Genomic DNA, 18,647 nt, shown 5'->3' on the forward strand with positions numbered 1-18,647 from the left:
AGCTCCGTAGGCGCCACGGCTAGAGGTGTTGTTGTTGTAGCGGTTGAGCTGCATGCCTGCCGGAGGGCCAGGTCTCGTAGCAAAGGCAGGGTTGCAACAAAGCATAGCAACACGAGAGCCGTACTTAGAGCCACGAAGAGAAACCATGTGCTTGCTACGCAGTCTCATTAGCCACAGCCTCATAACATCGTGAGGGAGACTTACCGAATATGCATTGCAACAACTTCGCGATGTTGAGAACCGCAGTGAGTCAAGACATATTGAACAAGGTAATTACCAAACTGATCACCGGCAACTGCTCAATTGTTAGCATATTGGCTACAATTCTAGGGCGATCTTCATTAGTCTTACTGTCGATGAGTGGCATGCGAGGACGATCAGGGCGGCCTTCGCAGACCCGTTCAAGGTAGCGGTCAAGGAACTCATTGCCGCCAATCTTGAGGCATTTCTCAATGACTTTGGAGGCGTATTGATCCATACTGTACTCGGTAGCAAAGCGGAGAATATGGCCAATAGCACGGCTACGATCAGCTGGAGCACCATGCTCGCAGATATGTTGGATACACCAGTTGCCAAATTGACCGTGAGAGATGACATCAATGCTAGCAAGAACCTCGTTGATGCAGGGACGCTAGAAAACGGGATTAGATTAGTTGGACTGGCCAAGAGACACAAGAAAGCAACAAACCTTGTCTTCTTCGAGACAGTTTTCGAAGATGTTTTGGACGACTAAACTCCCGGTCTCACCCAACGCCACTTCATGCCACATACCACGGAGGGCCTCATTGACATATTTCATGATCTGTGGAGGAGAGTCACTCCAGCGCAGCTCAAAGAGCTTCTGCCAGACGTGGCATGCATAGCGGTGAATAACTGTCTCTGGGATGCGACGGAGAAGTTCATGAACCATGATTGCTTTGTATTCTTCAGGCACAGCATCAAATGCTTTCTGGATAACATGACATCCAAATGCATCCATGCTGAGAGCGAGAGTGTTTCCACGAATAGCATTTGCAATAGCGATGACCTGTTCCGGGGTCCCATGCTCAAAGCAACGCTGGACGAGAAAGTTGCCAAAGCGGTTGACCATCAGGAGGTAGGCTTGGGCAATGATTGCCTCAACAATTTCGAACTTTTGTTCAGTAGTGCCAACCTTCAGCTTCTGCTGTAGAAATATAGACGCCTGTTGGTCGTTGTTGCAGACAATCTTATCCACAATGTACTTCCAATTGCAGTTCATGTTGCGGTCAAGGAGGCGACGATAATTCATCGGTTCGACATGAGCAACATAAGTAACACCAGATTCAGAAATCGGCTGATCGAGATTGAGTTTAGTTAGAGCGTTAGCTAATAAAGAGTCCTGATTCACCTGAGTATTCCACGGTGTCGGCGTCATCGCGTCTACACTAAACTCGGCTGCTTCAGGAGACAGATGAGTTCCCATGCTCCCAATAGGACGGGGCTGGTACGTGATTGGATTGGCCTGCGTGTACATGCCCAGCGAAGGGAATGTCAAAGGTGCTAGAGTTGGACTTAAGCCTCCCGCTCCATCTGCAGAGGCAATGCTAGCCGGGTACGAACCCCATTGATCGTAACGAGGCTCAAAGGACGAACCCGGCCGACTAGGAAGGTTTATACCTCTACGCAAGCCTTGGTCCAGTGGGAAATGCGCAGGCTCGTTCAAGAACTGAGTGTTCCCACGGAAATTGCCAACATGAGAGTGGCCGGATGAAGGGCCCTGCTGCGTCTGAGCCGGAGCAAAAGCTTGGGGATTCATGCCCACATTCATGTTGCCATTGTAGAAAGGGCGAGCAGAGTTGTTATTCCAATCGTTCATTGGCGCCGGATACTGCTGATTAACAGGAGCGGTGGCGTTGAGTGCAAAGCCTTGTCTCATCCCGTTGCCCCAAAGACCCTGACCACGGTTGAATGCGTCCTTAGAGAGGGCTTCGCTGGTTTCCGAACGAGCATCTTCTTGCAAGGGCCAGTTGTCTTGACGGCCGGCGTTGGACCGAGTAGAGGCGTTCAAGGCATTCTGAAGTTTGCTAATGGTCTGCTCGGTTACATCGCCCTTATAGTGGGTATAATCAACTTCAGATGGAGTACCCATGGCTTGGTCGAGTGTGGACTTGGTGATGCGAGTAGCATGCAGCTCTCGATCCATACAGGCAATCTTGTTCTTTGCAGCTTCAAGCTCTTTTCTAAGCCGGAGCATTTTGGCCGCGTCAGGCGTAGTAACTGACATGTCTGGGTCGGTTGTTGGTGTGGTGACAAACTTGTCACTGGCTGGTGTAATTTGGATTGATCCGCTGGAAGAGGTGTCGTAATCTCTAGATGGCAGATTCAAGTTCGTGTTGTCGTTGTCTGTGGATGCCAAAGCCTTCTTTTGTTTGTCCAGTAAAGCTGATTGTTCTGATAGACGCGCCATAAGGTTGTCCATGAGGGATTCCGTGGTATCAAGGGGGACTGAAGTGGGCTCGACCTTCTGCTTCCAGATCGGTCAGTGATGTGTCAATGCAGAGGAAGTGAATGAATGTCCCTGACCTTAAAAGAGGCCTTGCAGCTTACAGTGCGTGACTGCTGGTTGCTGAGCTTTGACGTCTTTAATGCCAATGGCCTCTCATTCAAAGTGGAGTTAGTACGCTTGATGCCCTGTGAACCGGAAGTTAATTTAGAAAAAAGGGTTAAATGCGTGATATGACACGAGAACGAGAAGGTTGGGGTTGTAGCATACTGCAGTGCCTAACATCTCTAGCGAAGTGTCGATAGTCAAGCCCTCATGAACTGAAAAGCGAGACGAGTTCTTTCGAGGGGTTGGTGAGCCGTCACAAGATATGTTGACGCTCATGTTAATGCACTTTCACAAGAGAATTGGTGAAATATGTGGAAGATAAGCGTTCCGTTGCTTGTGAGCTGACGAGATTGAAAGGAATTTGAGATGTTGTTCTAAGATGTGAGCAGTGAGCAGTCGAAATGTGCACGCGTCCTTGGCCTGACTTGATGAGCTGTTCAATGAGTCGAGGCAACGTTGGTAGATTGCTAATGCAGATGAAGTGGTACAAGGAAGAAAGAAGGCAATACAAAATGAACAAATATAATCAGGATTATCGGTTTGGCAGTCCAAGAAGTTGCCGCCGTCAAAGTTGGAAAGAGCTGGCAGGGGTGTGAAGTGGATGAAAGGTTGACCAAAGTTGTAGAAGCCTCCTGCCGTCGACCCACGGCGATTATCGGACACCGCTCCGACTGTATGTAGCTGTAAATTCAAAATTAGAGGAAGTCGCAAAGCAAAGATAGTAAAAAGATGGAAGGTGGGCCAAAGGAAAGTGGTGGGTGGTTGGAGAGAAGAAGCGGGCGGGTCAGTTTTATACATCGCAGTGTGACGCGAGACGATTTCTTTCACGATTCACCAAACGACTTCCTCGGGTTATTCCCGTTTTACATCTTCGACTCTACCACAAATAGCCATGCGATTTCACACGAAGAATGATGTCTTCGTCACATTCCACGAATAATCCAAAAAGCCCATCGCAACTGCTCCACCTGCCCCTTTCCACCGACAGCTTCCACTCAGTACTACAAAATCCGGTTGCCCAACTCCTGTTAACATTGGAACTAGACGTGCAGCAAGTGTGAGGCTATCTTTGTCTACTCCCCACACAACAAGCTCGAGTTTTTCGTCCTCTAGTGGCCGTAGGAAGATAGCTGCCAGGCCGTTACTACTTTCGTATCTTCTGAGATGACCTTCACTATCTCGAATGTCTAAACTTGACCCTTGGATATGAATGGGATGGTTTGAATTCAGGCCAGGGTGTACATCTTTGCCAATAGCAACAGTGAAAACATTTCCTGAACCGTAGTCTCCATTCAGTGCCGAGTTTTTGATCGCGGAGTCGGCCGAGAAATATTGCAAGAGGTTGCGAGAGATTTGTAACGCAATGTCTGAAGTATCGTCGTTGTGATGGCGGATTGAAAAGCGACCTTTCGTACGCATTATGGAATCTAGAGCTCCGAGTTGGCGACCGCGACGGTGGAAGGCACTAAGCTCAGCCACACCACCCACCTATTTATATTAGTAGGAGAAAGCACATGTAGAGAAGATCACATACTCGCCATCCAATTTTAGGAGCCTTCCAGAACACAGTGTGCCTAGGAAGTGGCTTTAATGAGCCCAACGTTACTTCTACGTCGGCCTGGTCGATTAAAATAGATGGGAAGCGCATCAAGCTCGATTGCACCTCGAAACTCAATACGTTTGATGTTTTTAAAGTGTAAGCACCACTGACGCTGTTGAAAGAGACCTCAATCCTGCCATACTGACCGGGAATCTCGAGTTGGGTCACTCTAATGCCACCTTTGAACCCCATGTCCCCAGGATTAGCGACCACTATGCTGAATACCTCCAATGCCTCCGCCAGGTTTGTAGTGCGTTGGACCTGTTCCTCGTAGAACTCCCGAAGATGCTTGGTAGTCATAACGCCATCAAACCAGTGGCCCTCGCCATCGAGCTCGAAGTATTCAGAGCTTGAATTAGCTTGATACAGAAGCTGGCTCATGAGTCTTGAATGATATGGCGGCACGTTGTCATCATCTCCACCATGCTGCTGTAAAATGCGAATACCCTTACAGTTCTCTACAAGAAGCTCGTGGCGGTAGCTATTCATCGACGAACTAAGAATTGTAGATTGACATGGGTCCATTGGTTGCCATAGTTCGTAAGGTACGTAGTCTGTCACATTATGTGGGCATCGCCATTGAGTTGAAGTAAGAGACACAAGGGGGCTGGCAAAGACGCTCTTACTCTGAATGGATGTATAGCCCGACACTGGGGCGGCACCTATGATTCGATCCGGCTTATGTGTAAGAGCATACCAAGTACCTTGACCTGTTTGCAGTTAGCACTCCGCATTACCGAAAATTAAGTGGTGGAATATGAGAACTGGCGCCATTGGAAAAGTACCAGCGTAAACTAACCTCCGTTCGAATGCCCACTAATAAGCCACCGGTCAACATCCAAATTAGCACTCCTCCATTGTACGGCTTTGATCCAGTGCGGAACTGCAGCTACGGCAGCCTCCACATCGGCGAACCCCCAATTATCTACAGTAAGCTTATTGTCAGTATCAACGCCTGACCATAAGGGTAATTAAAAAAAAAGATGCAGGTTGCTCCTTACGCCAGTCATCACCACTCCACGATGTAACTCCGGTTGGGAAAAGCACCCAAGCACAAAGATCTGGTAAAGGATCTAAGGCATGAGTAACGAGGTCGCTATCCGCCTCAAGCCCAGCACCATGAAGTTGGAGGAGTACTGGGAGTGAATTATTCTGTTTCGAATGGCAAGTAGCATTTTCTGAAGGGGGCCGGAGAATTGCATATGAGATAATCCCTCCTGGATGAAGGAATGTTATCTTGTGGGGGTGATAAATCGAACGTTTGGTAAACGCTTGGGAGACGGTTAAGGTGGATGCGTTCCCTGCAATATTGTTTGGCTTGTACTGGATATCGATTTTGATGAATGAATGGAGTCTACGCAAAAAAACACGAAATGGTATTGGCCGTGTCTGGCCGGCAGACACGATGAATTTGTCAGCATTCTGGAAATCGATACTAGTCGATTCCTGACTTTCATTAGCTTATAGGAATATTGTGACAGTTACTCCCTTGGCTTTACATAGCTTAAATTTGATGAAAAGGATAAAACTCACGTCGGAACACTCTATGCCTAAGATCTCAATGGCTCTAGAATCGCTATTTCGAACGATAACAGAAGCCCATTCACTTGCTAGTGTTCCGTTTACTACATCCGCCATTAGAATACCATCCTTAGCTAGTTCTAACGGACCTGACGCTAATCTCGCGTCAAGCTTGGCATTGATGCTAGGTTCACCAACTCCACCCATAGCTCGCACATCCCTCACAAGACGTAAATCGATTCTGTGGGACCCCGGTTCGAGGGTGATGACCAGGGGAGCTCTGCGAAAGGCATAAAAGTCACCTCCAAAATAGTGGGAATCGTCAATCCAGAACTCAAGGACATGATCAGTGTATATAATCACAGTTTGAGCCCTATCAGCGGAAACGAAGATTTCTCCTCGCGCCCAAGCCTGATACTGTAAGGCTGCCCATCCATATACGCTCTGGAGTAATGCCCAATTGACTTGGGGAAAATTCAAGTTTAAAGAAGCACTTGCTCCAGATGTATGAATTTCGATAGCATCTGCTTCAAGCAAAGACCATTTCACAGTTCCATTTGTGCCAATGGAACTTCGATATCGTGCATACTTTTCGTATTCTAGCTTTCGGAACCCGCCGAAGAAGTCTAGGGGATCTGAACCCCACGTCGCTTCTAGAAAACGATCAGCAGGTGCTAATATAAATGTAAAAAAATCTAATTGACCATGCCTCTTGTGCCAATCTGAAACGGTCCTAAGATCTGCCAGGTTGAGCTGAATGCGAGGGGGTGCTGAATGTCCTCCTGGGCCCCTAAGGGGATCATTGCTGGCTCATGGTGAAGAGCATCTACAAAAAAAACAAAAAGATACAAGTAGCAAAGCCAATAATATCTCCCGTGGGGCATTTTACGAGGGATGCAGCATCATATCTAAGGTAGTCGCAATGCTAAGTCGTCAGAACAAGCATAACTGTCATACGACATCACGTCAGCACCTGAAAAACAGCGCTTAAGCCGCATTTGTGCAGAGTGTTACGAACGCGGGTAATAATCTCAAAGCTACCAAGAGATCTGGCAACACTCTCACTCCACCCTCGACTCCCCCTCAACAAAACGTTTTACATTACTCCTGCGCTGTTGGCCGGCTTGGTTGACTGAGCTTGCGCTACTCCGTTCTTTACGCGTGTAACAATTCCGTGCAACCAGCCAGAATCGTTTGCTTTTGGCCACCTTTATACCCCTTCTCTTCCATTATCCATGGCTTGAACGGCTCTAAGGCACCCTCAAGCCGCTTCCCGAATGGCGGCCGCCTCTCCATTGTCGCCGAATTCAAACGTCACCTACAAATTTCCGCCATTTCAGCTTGACCACCTACCGACACACGAGGAGGAACCATACGGACAGAGCTCCTCTCGATCACCGAGCCCAAATCTTACACCCAAAAGCAATGGGATTGCTCCTTCAGATAGGTGGCAGCCGCGGAAGGATGGGAAATCCGGTTGGGCGAATGGCAGCGCTCAGGCTCCGGCCTCCAGGCATGGGCGACAAAAGAGTCTAAGTGAAGCATTTCGGACAATCAGGACCAGAAGAGCCAGCGTCAGTGCTAATGCGCATGAGATTGCGGATGCGTTGAGGGCCCCTATATCTCCTAGCATAATTGTATGCCGGAAAGAATTACCCTCTGATATCAGGGACGATTGCTGATCGACCAATAGCTTCTCTGCGGCGTTTGGTACATGACTTCCATCCTCTCCAATACCTCTTCTAAAGCTATCCTCACGGCACTCCCAAAACCCGTCACGCTCACACTCGTCCAATTCGCCTTTGTATCCTCTTGGTGTATATTCCTGGCGGCTGTGGCTCAACGATATCCTCGCCTTAAGACTGCAATCCCAGCGCTTAAATACGGAATCAGACCTCCAACTAGGGATCTAATCATGACCACCCTTCCACTAACCCTCTTCCAAATCGGTGGGCATATTCTCAGCTCCGACGCCATGTCTCGCATTCCAGTCTCCCTTGTACATACTATCAAGGGGCTGTCCCCGCTCCTGACCGTCCTTGCCTACCGGGTCTTTTTCCGCGTCCACTACTCTATCCCTACCTATCTCTCTCTGATCCCTCTCACCTTGGGCGTAATAATGGCATGCTCNGCAGACTTCTCCGCAAACTTCATGGGCCTCCTCTGCGCCTTCGGTAGCGCGATCCTCTTCGTGACCCAAAACATAGTCTCCAAGAAAATCTTCGATGAAGCAGCCGACGCTGAAGCTGAAGGCATGCCACCCAATCGATTCACCAAGCCCGATAAGCTTAACCTGCTATGCTACTCTTCCGGCCTCGCCTTCATTTTCACTTTCCCGCTGTGGTTCTGGTCCGAAGGCTTCCACCTGCTCTCCGACTTCCTGCAAGACGCCTCCGTCGACCTTTCCAACAGGCCAGGCTCGCTCGACCACGGCCGACTAGCCCTCGAATTCGTCTTTAACGGCACCTTCCACTTCGGCCAGAATATCGTCGCCTTCGTACTACTCTCCGTGATCTCGCCCGTCACCTACTCCGTCGCTAGTCTCATCAAGCGCGTCTTCGTCATCGCCTTCGCCATTGTCTGGTTCGGCAACCGCATGACGCGCATCCAGGGCTTCGGCATCGTCCTGACTTTCCTCGGCCTCTACCTCTACGACCGAACCAGCGACGCCACAAAAGCCAACCGACGAGCGCGGCTGCTGCAATCACGGCAGCAAGGCACCCTGCTACCCCTCGCCACCGACACCAAGTCCCTGCCGCCCTTCTCCGCCTCGCCGCAGACGATCTCCGCGGACCCGCCAGGCCCCTACGCCGTGGCGAACGGCTCCGCCCACGGGAAGCGCAACGACGCCGCTGGCCTCGGCAGCTACCCGCGCGGCGCCAGCAACGGCCGCTGGCTGCCGCCGGGCACGAAGCAGGAGGATACGTGGCGCGTAGCCGACGTCGGCTGCGCGCCGGGGATGCGGGTCGCTGTAACATAATTGGGTCCGGGCCTCTCTTGCATTCCGCATTCTTGTATTCTAGCAAATATCCTTTACTAGACTTATGGCATTTTAATGGCGTTGGGGGGGGGGGATAATGACGCTGGATTTGGGTGCATGTGTTGCAGGGAATAGGATAAGAGGGGAGAGATTGATGGGACGAGTGGTATGTCTGCACATGTGTATGGGATTGGCATGGGATAGAACTGCTAGAGCTCGGGGCTGGTGCCTTGGGACGTCTGAATAAAAGCTGTTGTTAAAGCGCCAGGCTGTCTCTTGTGTTCTTGTGTAAGCTAGGTCACGTTAGTGACTCAAAGGCCTAAATGAAGTCTCCAAGGGCATTGCTAAGGAAATCTGTACAATCATATTTTTCTATACTATTACCCCACAAACTAATTTGGCAAACGGGCGACTTCAAGAAAAAGCTAGACCTATATACATGTGATGAGACGCCCAAGAACTGTACAAACTCCCACCAAGCACTCGCTCTACGCAGTGGCAGCAGACTGGGGCGGTCCATAGCCAACCTGCGGGTTAGGTTCGCCGGGCGCCAGGAAGTTGGTCTCGGGGTTCTTTGCAGCCTTGGCCGCGGAGCAGCGCGCCATTGTTGGGGAACTGCGTAAAAGTTAGCACCTAAAGCGCACCACGTCTCTAGCGGAGATTGGGGGAAATTTGGGATAACATACTTCCTTGAGATCGAGTCGGTAAAGAAAAAGTTTTCAATAACCTTCTTCAGCGGTTCGTTCGTTGGTTTCGTGCCCTTGTTTTGATCAACCAGTTGTACCTTGCTCAATTGAGGCATGCTTGTCGACTCAACGACATCGTAACGCCGCAGGGCTGGCGAGATCTCCTCCATGCGGTCCCGGAGTGCCTCAACATCGTCGTACGGTAGTTCTGCACCTAGATACTCGCTAGCAGCACGGATGATCTTCCAGTCTTCCCTTGCGGCGCCAGGGAGAGAGACGGCGTTGCGGGTCATCTGTACACGGCCCTCGGTGTTGACGTAGGTAACGGATTTCTCGGTATAGGCAGCACCTGGGAGGACAACATCTGCGATCTGAGCACCCCGGTCACCGTGGTGGCCCTGGTAAACGACGAAGGCATCCTTCGGGATCTCAGCCTCGTTAGTCTCGTCAGCACCAAGCAGCCAGATGAACTTGGGCTTGGTTTCGGCGACGGCTTGTGATGGGACCGTGAAGCCGACCTCGTACGCACCAGCACGGGAAGCAGCTCGCTGGAGTACGTTATAGCCGTTCCACTCTGGTGTGATGAAGTTTGACTTATGCTTATCAATGAAGCTGCTAATAACCTCGTAGATGGCTTTGGCGTCGGGGTGCTCGACGGCTCCGCTGCCTATAATGATCATGGGCTTTTTGGCAGCCTGTAGTTTCTTTCCAAATGGACCTGCAAGGGCCTCCTTTAGATCCGCTGTAGTAGACCCAAGCTTCTCATAATCGAAAGTGCTCTCGAAGTCCTCACCGACGAGGCCGACCTCTAGGTCTGACCGTAGCCACTGCTTCCTGATCCTAGCATTGAGGACGGCGGCTTCGTGTCGGGGGTTAGTACCGACCAGGAGGATAGCATCAGCCTGTTCAACACCGTAGATCTTCGAGTTGAAGGTATAGTTTGCGCGGACGTCGATACCGTGAGCAACAGGTTCGCTTCCTCGTGGTTGATCTAGGGCTAGGTTCTCCGAGCCTAACTTGTTGGCAAGATCCTTCATCGCCACCAACGCCTCTGTTTCCACCAATTGACCAGCAATAGCCTTGAACTCATCGCCCTTGGGAGCTATTCTTTGGTATGCATTACCAATTTCGACGAGTGCTTGTTCCCAGGAAGCAGGCTGGAAGGTGTCATCCCGGCGAATGAGCGGATTGACCAGCCTCTGTGTGCTGAGAGCATCACAAGCGAAGCGGGACTTATCGTTGATCCATTCCTCATTAATATCATCATTCAGACGGGGTAGAATCCTCATGACCTGGATACCCCTTGCATCTACCCTGATATTCGATCCTAACCCATCTAGCACATCTATTGATTCCGAGTGATATAGTTCCCAGGGGCGTGCTTTGAAGGCGTATGGTTTAGAAGTCAACGCACCAACAGGGCAGAGGTCGATAACATTGCCAGACATCTCAGTATCCAAGGCGGTCTCGAGATAGGTTCCGATTTGCAAGTCGTTGCCGCGTCCTGTAGATCCAAGCTCAGGAGCTCCCGCAACGTCGTTGGCGAACCGGACACATCGCGTGCAGTGAATACACCTGTTCATTGATGTCTATATAGTGTCAGTCCGCATTTACCGATACTGTAGCGTTACTGTTTACCTTGATTAGAGGCCCCATGTTCTTGTCCTCAACCGCTCGCTTGCCGCCAATTTCGTGAAACCTTCCTCGATCCGCTCCGTATCGCATTGATTGATCCTGCAAGTCACACTCGCCACCTTGGTCGCAGATAGGGCAGTCGAGAGGGTGGTTGGCAAGGAGGAACTCCATGACGCCCTCTCGGGCCTTGTGGACGAGCGGAGAATCTGTCTTGACAACCATGCCGGGCTGTACGGGCCAGGCACAGGATGCCACAGGCTTTGGTGCCCTTTCCACTTCCACTAAGCACATACGGCAGTTTCCGGCTATCATCAATTTCTCATGGTAGCAGTATCGCGGGACTGTGCTTCCGGCTTTCTCGCATGCTTGGATCAGGGCAGAACCAGCTACCAGAGTCGTTAGAACGGTAGTTATCATCCTTATTAATCCTCAAGACTCGCCATACCTTCGATCGATACTTTTTTTCCATCTACCAAGCTGGTTAGCAGGGCCTCAAGCCTCAATTCAGCAGTCAAACGAACCTATTGTAAGCTCCACCTCGGCCGGCCTCGAGGTCGTGGATGCGAAGGTCCGGCTGCCATTGAGGCTCGCAAGCCTGTTCGGCTTCCTCAGCGCCCGGAGCAGTTGTTGCCGCAGCATCTCAGCGGTGTGTAGTGACGATAGCGATATCAAAACAGCATTGACGTCCTCAGGTTGTTGGAGTTTCGCCCTCGCACCGCTTCGGTGCTAGCGCGGAAATAATCCGGATGCCAAAATAATTCTACTCGCGAGCTTCTCTTTTCTCTTCTTCAACTCATTTTACGAACACATCTTATTGTGGGAAGGTTTGGACGACGCTATTCTGTGTTACCATCTACCTTACCTTCCTCTGCTACGTGTTCCAGAGTGCAACTCACTGGGCGCCGTAGCTGGAGCGGACTTAGGGTTTCCGATGAAGTCCTGTTCCTTACCGACGGCCGCTACATTTCTATATTAAGTAAAAGCAGTAGATTAAATTGGTGCACTAGTGCGACGATACTTTGCCTTTCGTTTTGTTATGTTGTGGGCCAAGGACACCGCGTATTCACTCTTCCTTGGACCTTCTTAAAATTGATGGCTAAGTTTGCTGGTAAGATGCATAGGAGCTCTAAATGATTCGAAACTCTTCTAGCATTAGACACGAGCGCCTGTTAGACGAAAACGACTGCTTGAGGCAAGCTTTGTGCGCTTGGTGGAAATGCCATTATTGATTCGACATCGCAGGTCTCTGCAAACGTTCTTCATTCCATTGAAACCTACGACGCATCCTTACTAACCCTACCTCCTTGAGAGATATCCTATCCTCAGTCATCTAATTGTATTCAGACCATGCTCTTCGAAAGTCCCAAGCAAACCAAACTCAGTCTAGTTGAAATTATCACTGGAGCATCTATTTGTTCCCACTATACACTCTTCAATTAGGCCTTCTTTGAACACCGTTGAGCTTATGATATCAATACCTCAACAAGAGCATATTGCCACTGTGGGATGAATAAAACCATATGAAGTTAGAGCTGTTATGAATGCGGCAAAAGACTCGACGAGTGGTTGCGTGAGACATGAGTGTTTCCCGACATCATCTGTCCGAAGTCGCACAAGGCAGTGCATATCTGTTCCCACACACCCCTCTCCAATTAGGAATATCATGATAAGAACATCATCATTGTCTTGTTCCAAATAAAGTCCTTCGAATGAAGCGGATTGTTCTTAAATGATATTGAGTTCTATGTAAAACCTTCAGAGCTATCTAAAGATATCGACTAGCTATACCGTATTTAGGACAGGGATATATCGGTCTACTCTAAGCCGGTCAGATGGCAATTTTCAAGAAAAAACAGATGGATAATGCGCTTTTCGGTTGCTCCCAATGCACACCCGAAGGCTTTCAAAAAAGTTAAAGAAAGGGGGAGAAGATGAACGGAGAAAGTTTCCGTTATAAACCAACAGCAACCGTCTTAACTCCAACCGAGAATACAACGATCGGATCTCGAATACATCCATTACATGCCCTAACAGATTCATCATAACTCATTCCCTGCAGCGTATATTTACTCATTATCGCTTTCGGAACCGACAATCACATTCATCTTTGCCCCCGTACCGGCGATCGGCTTGGCCACTGGCGCCGCCAGCTTCTGTGGTGGTACACCGAGTCCGTTCCTGTTGCGGAAGAAGAACACACCCTCTCCCTCTCCTTGGGCACCTTCGCTAGGCTCAACCCAGTGGCACATGCGGGCGCTGGTCCACATACTCTGCAGGAATCCTAGCGACCCATTCTCAGTGTTGGCGCGGTAGTGCTGACCCATGACTGGTTTAATGGCCTCAGTAGCCTCATCAGCATGGTAGAAGGGAATTGTAGAGACATAGTGATGGAGGACATGGGTTTCGATGATTCCGTGGAGGAGTGTACGACCGATGAAACCGAATTCGCGATCGATTGTTGCAGCAGCGCCGCGAGTGAAGGTCCAGGTATGCGCATCATAGTGAGGAAGAGTAGGGTCAGTGTGCTGAAGGTACGTGATGGCAACTGAAATTTATTAGCTCACTGGAGATGGTGCTGTTGCAGGACAATCTTGCCTAGCCAGTGGTTCACCCACAAATACGGGATACCGTACCACACGAGTAAGTTTACCCAGCCGTAGGCCTTTCCAACTAGGAAAAGAATGCTCAGAGTAATCCCGAGGCCAAGATCGCTCAAAAGGATCAGATGCTCATCCTTCTTCTCGTACAGAGGGCTTGATGGTATGAAATGGTTAACACCACCAAAAAAGCCATTTGCTTTCCCCTTGCCCTTCCCTTCAGCCTGACGGTCGTGGAAATTGTGACCGGTAACGTTGGTGAAAATATACATAGGCCAGCCTGCAAGCTGTTGGCTAACCATGTCTATAGCAGTGGCGATTGGAGTATCCTCCGTTAACTCAGTAAGCTCATGAACGAAACGGCCGACACGAGAGCTGAATTCCTCCCGAGTCTTCGGCACAAAGACCATATCACGCTCCATATTACCAGTGGCCTTGTGATGCTTGCCATGGGAAATCTTCCATGAGAAGTATGGCACTAGCAAAGCCGAATGGCAGATCCAACCAACGGTGTCATTGAGCGTCTTCGACGGCGAGAAAGACTGATGACCACACTCGTGGGCGAGAACCCATAATCCCGTGCCGAAAAGCCCCTGTACAAACGTGTACAATGCCCACAAGCTAGCTCGAATTGGCATCGATGGTATCGTCTCTGGAGTTACAAAGGTGCTGAAAATATAAAAGGTGGTTGCAAGAAAGGCCATGTCGCGGGCAACATATCCAAGACCACGGACACCGGAGCGTTCGAAGCAGTGGTCTGGGATTGCGTCCCGAATCTGCTTGATGGTGAAATCTGGAATTTGGAACTCGTTGCCGTATGTGTCCAAAAGCACTCCGCGGGAATTCTTCATCTCAATTTCATCGACGGATCCGAGCGAGGATAATGAAGTTGCCGAGGGAGACTGAGCTGGAGAGTCTGAAGGAGAAGCGGACACAGAGTTCGCGGACGACGCAGGGCTCGAGTCGGAAGTTATTGTCCTCCGTAGGACAGGGTTTTGGGCTCGAGCAGTCGTGGCCATATTGACGGTTCGAGAAGATTTTCTGGTTGAACAATTGATGGAAAGCTGTCAATGGTGCGCGTGGGGCACTGGTTGCAGAGAAATAGAAGTCGAGAAAGCAATCGTCGGTCAGACTCTGTCTGAGGTTTGTTGGGTATCGGTTACTGATGTGTTGGGAAGCAGTAAAAATGAGTCCAACTCTAACCCGAATGACAGATGACTACACAACTCCTAGACCTAGAGAATGTAGTCGACCAGGACAACGAGAAACACAAAGGGGGACAAGAGCGGAAAGGGCAAGGCGGAGATTTAAAAGATGGCATGGCGGTGTCCAGAAATTTATCAAGTCCCTAGTCTAAAAGTTGGACCGAGTTTAGCGAGGCGCGGAAGGTATTCGAGAAGGGGTCTCCCAGGGGCAACAGGCTAGATTACGGCAACCGCCCCAGCAGGCTCCGTCATCTAGAGACGAATGCATTTGTATATAAAAAGAGGACGGCCTTTCAGCTCGCTGCCACTTTCCCCCCTCCATCCATTGGCCTCCGCTATCAACGATTTACAGCGCTGGAAAGCAGTTGAGTGCTCTTCTAAGCCCTGCATGTGGTGAGAGGTCGCCGCCTTTGCGTCCCCGTTAGCCTGAAAATTTCAGCTCTTGAAAGATCCTCTCCACCGGGGCAACTTTTTTGCTGTCGAAGATCGCACACGTCCGCTCGCCTTGGCGCTTGACCTATCCAAGCAGACCGCTAGATTGACGCTTTCATATCACGCGGTCCACTGATCATACTCGGACGTGGAACAGACGAACATGCACTTTGATGCTGGCGTGCTGGATGGTTGCATTTACTGATGCATGTGAAGGCGCGACTGTGTCGCAGGGGCTGCCCGATCCCAGGCCTCTAATAGGCAGTGGGGGAGTGGGTGAGCTGGTTGAAAAAGCTGACGGGACGCCTTTGGGGACCCGCAATCAGATCTCGGTCGGACTGGGCTTCTGCAGGGACGTAGATCGTGTCCGCTAAAATAGTCCGGAACAACAATTCGTTGGGCCCGAGGTTGTTTTGTTGGGTGTGCATAAAGTCTTAGCGCAACCCGACATTTCTTTTCCATGGGGGAAATTACACGTGAATCTCCCCTCTACCTCGACGCTGCTGGACTCGCATATCGCTTCTTCCTCAGTCTGGTACCTGAGCAATCCCAGCATATATAGCATGTGAAAGTATCATCGACTTGAGTAAGCCGTCTATTCTGTCATCTGCGCCAAGGACGGCACGCCCCATGACCCGTTCGCTAAGAAATGTGGAACCCCCATCGATCAGCAAAGCCACTCCCGACTCCACAGGGCACCGGGCATCAAAGCGACGCAGGCGACAACAAATGCAGAAATCACCATTTGCCCGCCCTTCAATATATCGAGCTATTCCGCAACAGGCACGCTTAAAGGCGCCTCGGTTGAATTACAACGCATTTTCCCCCAGTCAATGGTACCGTCCATGCACTTTCGGTTCGGCATCCCAGTTCGGTTGTATTCCATCCCCAACATTCCTCCACGAAGCTGCCAGCACCACGGCCGAAAATGACGCAGCCGCAGCATTAGTAGCACGCCAAAGCCTTAGAAACGTAGTACCCCCCTCCGATCAAAACCCAAGATCGTGATAATATCCAATCCTTACCACTTCAAACGATCGTGCATGTCTTCATTACAGTAAGAATCTAGTATAAAAGAGCTGATCATATATTAATCAACTGTGTGAAATATTTCCACAATTTGGTCGTTTCCGTCCACTAATGATGCCAACGAATGTGACGCCTTAGAGCCTCAGCTTTCCTCCACGGCGCCAACGGGCCTAAAAGGCACATTGTTCAATAGGGAGAACGATCGAACAGCTGTATAATAAATCATTTGTATGAGCCATTAACAAAGCCTGGACATGGATTCGAGATGTCACGTCCAGGTATGATGAGCTCAACATAACCATAAGCTTTCTATTTGTAGTTTCAAGGTTTACTTCAGGTAGAGATTGCTACTCAATTGGTGTTCGCGATCAGTGTCTGAAGATCTTCCGACAACCTTTGAGAAACAAAGTAGGATGTACCGTAGTCCTTCTAGAAGGTTTGTGGGATGTTAGCCCAGTTCTCATAGAGCTGCTGAAGTTATTACTGATGACTTCTTAAACAAAGATATATACTGCACAGCTATCGGAGTCTAACTATTTAATAATCCTAAAGACTTTAATAATTCTCTATATTAAAATATAAGTATAAAAAGCCTGGTCTAACTACTAAAGCAATATAAATATTGTTTTAGAATTGCGTATGCTAGTATAAGTATAAAAAACTTAGGCTTAGACTTAGTAATGCTATATAACGTATAGGCTTTAGAAATCCTCCCTACTACTTTACCAAAAAATAACCTTACTATAATCTTTTATAGATTGTATAAACTTCTAAATAACTCCTACTAGACTGTAAGAGGCCAGTCTAACCAGAACGTATAATTATCTAATTAACAGTATAGAATAAGAGTTATAGGTAAGTAGAAGATAAGTTAAGGTAGAACGATCTTTATAAATAAAGGATAAATGCTTTCTAACCTCTTCTATTTAGAGACTAATTGCCAGTTCTTCTTTAGAGGAGAACTAGCTCCCTATATAATCCTTTTAAGACGCTAGTAAAACCCTTTACCCTTTATTTATCTAACTATATCTTCTAAAATGTAGATAAAACATAGATAAGACCTCCTTTTATCTTATCTAATATGTACTTTTTAGGGAATTCTGTTATAATTGCCTCCCCTTTAAGGGTCTTAGTCCTCTAAGACTTTACCTCTACTAAGCTTTTATAGAGTTCTAGCTAAAACCACTAGGGAAAATTCTTAGTAAAAAGGTACTCTATAATGCGGCTTATAGCTAGTCCTTTACTAGTATAGAACCTTACTTTATCCTCAGTTCCTCTATTCTTCTTCTACTATAGCTCCTTATAATGCCTTTATAATAAAACTAAAAAAAAAAAAAAAATTAGATAGGATTTACCTTTCTTATTATAAAAGTTTGTTATAAGTTAATCTAGAGGTTATCCTATATAACGTGTTTATAAGCTACTATCCCTATTTACCTAAAATAGGTTCTAATAATAATATCTTTATTTTAATTTTCTTCTAGTTTATAAGCTGTCGCCTCTTATACGTCTTTTTATTAATAATGTAACGGAACCTTGTAGCAAGAACTACAATAGGCTCGTTATTAGGCTAGGTGTGTAGGTAATGCAAATTAAAGTCAATAATATAATAATAATTAGTGGAGTGGTTGCCTAATAGATTAACTCTAATTGTATTCTGAGAATTACTATAAGAAAGGAACTATCTAGGTAGGGACTAAGGGTCCTTAAATACACAACCATACTCCTATAAAATCCTTCTTATATATAATATATATATACTCTATCTGCTCTATTATAGATCCTATAGATTATACAGATTATATTATATAACCTTAGCTACTATTCCTTATTATATAGTTCTACCGATTCCATTCTAGACTATACCTAAATTAACTAACTAACTTCTTCCAACTCTTCCCTAAGTAGTTATAATATTATACTTAAAGTATCCGTAATACTATCTCCCTCCTCTTTATTTTTATTCTTAAAGATTTAAAATATCTTTAAGTTGTTTACTAGAGGTATAATATCCGTCTAATTAATTTAGTTAATATTATTGCTTATTATACCTAAAGCAATTTCTTCTTTAACTGCTTGTCGTGCTCGCACTATTGCTACAATACTATCTCTTAGTGAGATTATACCATCTTTATATTCTCGCTGTTCGAAAAAGGGGTTAGTTTATATTACGTTGGCGAACCTATCTTCGCGATAACCGTCCTCTTACTTAAAGTACACTAAAGTAAATATTTGTTCGTTCTATAACATTTGCTCCGTCTCTAATACTAAATATATATAACCTATTACTCTTAATAGTTATCTAGTTCCCTAATTAATTTGTTTTAGGGTCTTATATTTAATCTACTGCTACGTAGCTAGATAATAAACTATCTATTACTCTGGCGGAA

At 47.8% G+C, this 18,647-nt stretch overlaps 5 protein-coding genes across 5 annotated transcripts; 1 reads left to right on the forward strand and 4 right to left on the reverse strand.

The window, feature by feature from the left end:
- On the reverse strand, window positions 1-2,848 carry K441DRAFT_641686 (ARM repeat-containing protein; the record flags this gene model as incomplete). Its single annotated transcript, XM_067646660.1, has 8 exons — window positions 1-154; window positions 205-295; window positions 352-631; window positions 689-1,315; window positions 1,370-1,887; window positions 1,999-2,488; window positions 2,545-2,643; window positions 2,735-2,848. Coding segments are annotated over 8 exons (2,373 nt in total), but the record flags the coding sequence as incomplete, so codon positions are not given.
- A 532-nt stretch (window positions 2,849-3,380) lies between these two features.
- K441DRAFT_664811 (uncharacterized protein) lies at window positions 3,381-6,596 on the reverse strand. The gene is made up of 7 exons (XM_067649409.1): window positions 6,403-6,596; window positions 5,706-6,346; window positions 5,174-5,618; window positions 4,972-5,097; window positions 4,799-4,882; window positions 4,107-4,726; window positions 3,381-4,060 (listed from the first exon to the last, which is right to left on the reverse strand). The coding sequence occupies exons 1-7, from the start codon at window positions 6,494-6,496 to the stop codon at window positions 3,473-3,475; spliced, it is 2,598 nt and encodes an 865-aa protein (XP_067500684.1). The 5' UTR covers window positions 6,497-6,596; the 3' UTR covers window positions 3,381-3,472.
- Window positions 6,597-6,970: 374 nt separating this feature from the next.
- On the forward strand, window positions 6,971-8,844 carry K441DRAFT_698516 (TPT-domain-containing protein; the record flags this gene model as incomplete). The annotated part of the gene is made up of 2 exons (XM_067653071.1): window positions 6,971-7,330; window positions 7,387-8,844. 2 exons carry the CDS (start codon window positions 6,971-6,973, stop codon window positions 8,671-8,673), a joined length of 1,647 nt encoding a protein of 548 aa, XP_067500685.1. The 3' UTR covers window positions 8,674-8,844.
- Window positions 8,757-11,633, reverse strand: K441DRAFT_641690 (NADH-quinone oxidoreductase; the record flags this gene model as incomplete). The annotated part of the gene is made up of 5 exons (XM_067646662.1): window positions 8,757-9,288; window positions 9,360-10,948; window positions 10,998-11,380; window positions 11,440-11,463; window positions 11,516-11,633. 5 exons carry the CDS (start codon window positions 11,631-11,633, stop codon window positions 9,162-9,164), a joined length of 2,241 nt encoding a protein of 746 aa, XP_067500686.1. The 3' UTR covers window positions 8,757-9,161.
- Window positions 11,634-12,696: 1,063 nt separating this feature from the next.
- On the reverse strand, window positions 12,697-15,015 carry K441DRAFT_707262 (uncharacterized protein). Its single transcript, XM_067653714.1, has 2 exons — window positions 13,590-15,015; window positions 12,697-13,539 (listed from the first exon to the last, which is right to left on the reverse strand). Exons 1-2 carry the CDS (start codon window positions 14,608-14,610, stop codon window positions 13,061-13,063), a joined length of 1,500 nt encoding a protein of 499 aa, XP_067500687.1. The 5' UTR covers window positions 14,611-15,015; the 3' UTR covers window positions 12,697-13,060.
- Window positions 15,016-18,647: the final 3,632 nt, after the last annotated feature.

This window comes from Cenococcum geophilum (genome assembly GCF_001692895.1).
Source record: "Cenococcum geophilum 1.58 unplaced genomic scaffold K441scaffold_40, whole genome shotgun sequence".
NCBI lineage: Eukaryota > Fungi > Ascomycota > Dothideomycetes > Gloniales > Gloniaceae > Cenococcum > Cenococcum geophilum.

What these genes read in the sequence shown, in the direction of transcription:
- K441DRAFT_664811 (XM_067649409.1), bottom strand. Translation starts at nt 6,496, where the DNA reads ATGATCCCCTTAGGGGCCCAGGAGGACATTCAGCACCCCCTCGCATTC. An exon ending in TAGGCATAGAGTGTTCCGAC is followed by an intron (nt 5,619 to 5,705) that starts GTGAGTTTTATC and finishes AATGAAAGTCAG; the next exon opens with GAATCGACTAGTATCGATTT. An exon ending in GTGGAGTGGTGATGACTGGC is followed by an intron (nt 5,098 to 5,173) that starts GTAAGGAGCAAC and finishes AGCTTACTGTAG; the next exon opens with ATAATTGGGGGTTCGCCGAT.
- K441DRAFT_707262 (XM_067653714.1), bottom strand. Translation starts at nt 14,610, where the DNA reads ATGGCCACGACTGCTCGAGCCCAAAACCCTGTCCTACGGAGGACAATA. An exon ending in GTGGGTGAACCACTGGCTAG is followed by an intron (nt 13,540 to 13,589) that starts GCAAGATTGTCC and finishes AATAAATTTCAG; the next exon opens with TTGCCATCACGTACCTTCAG.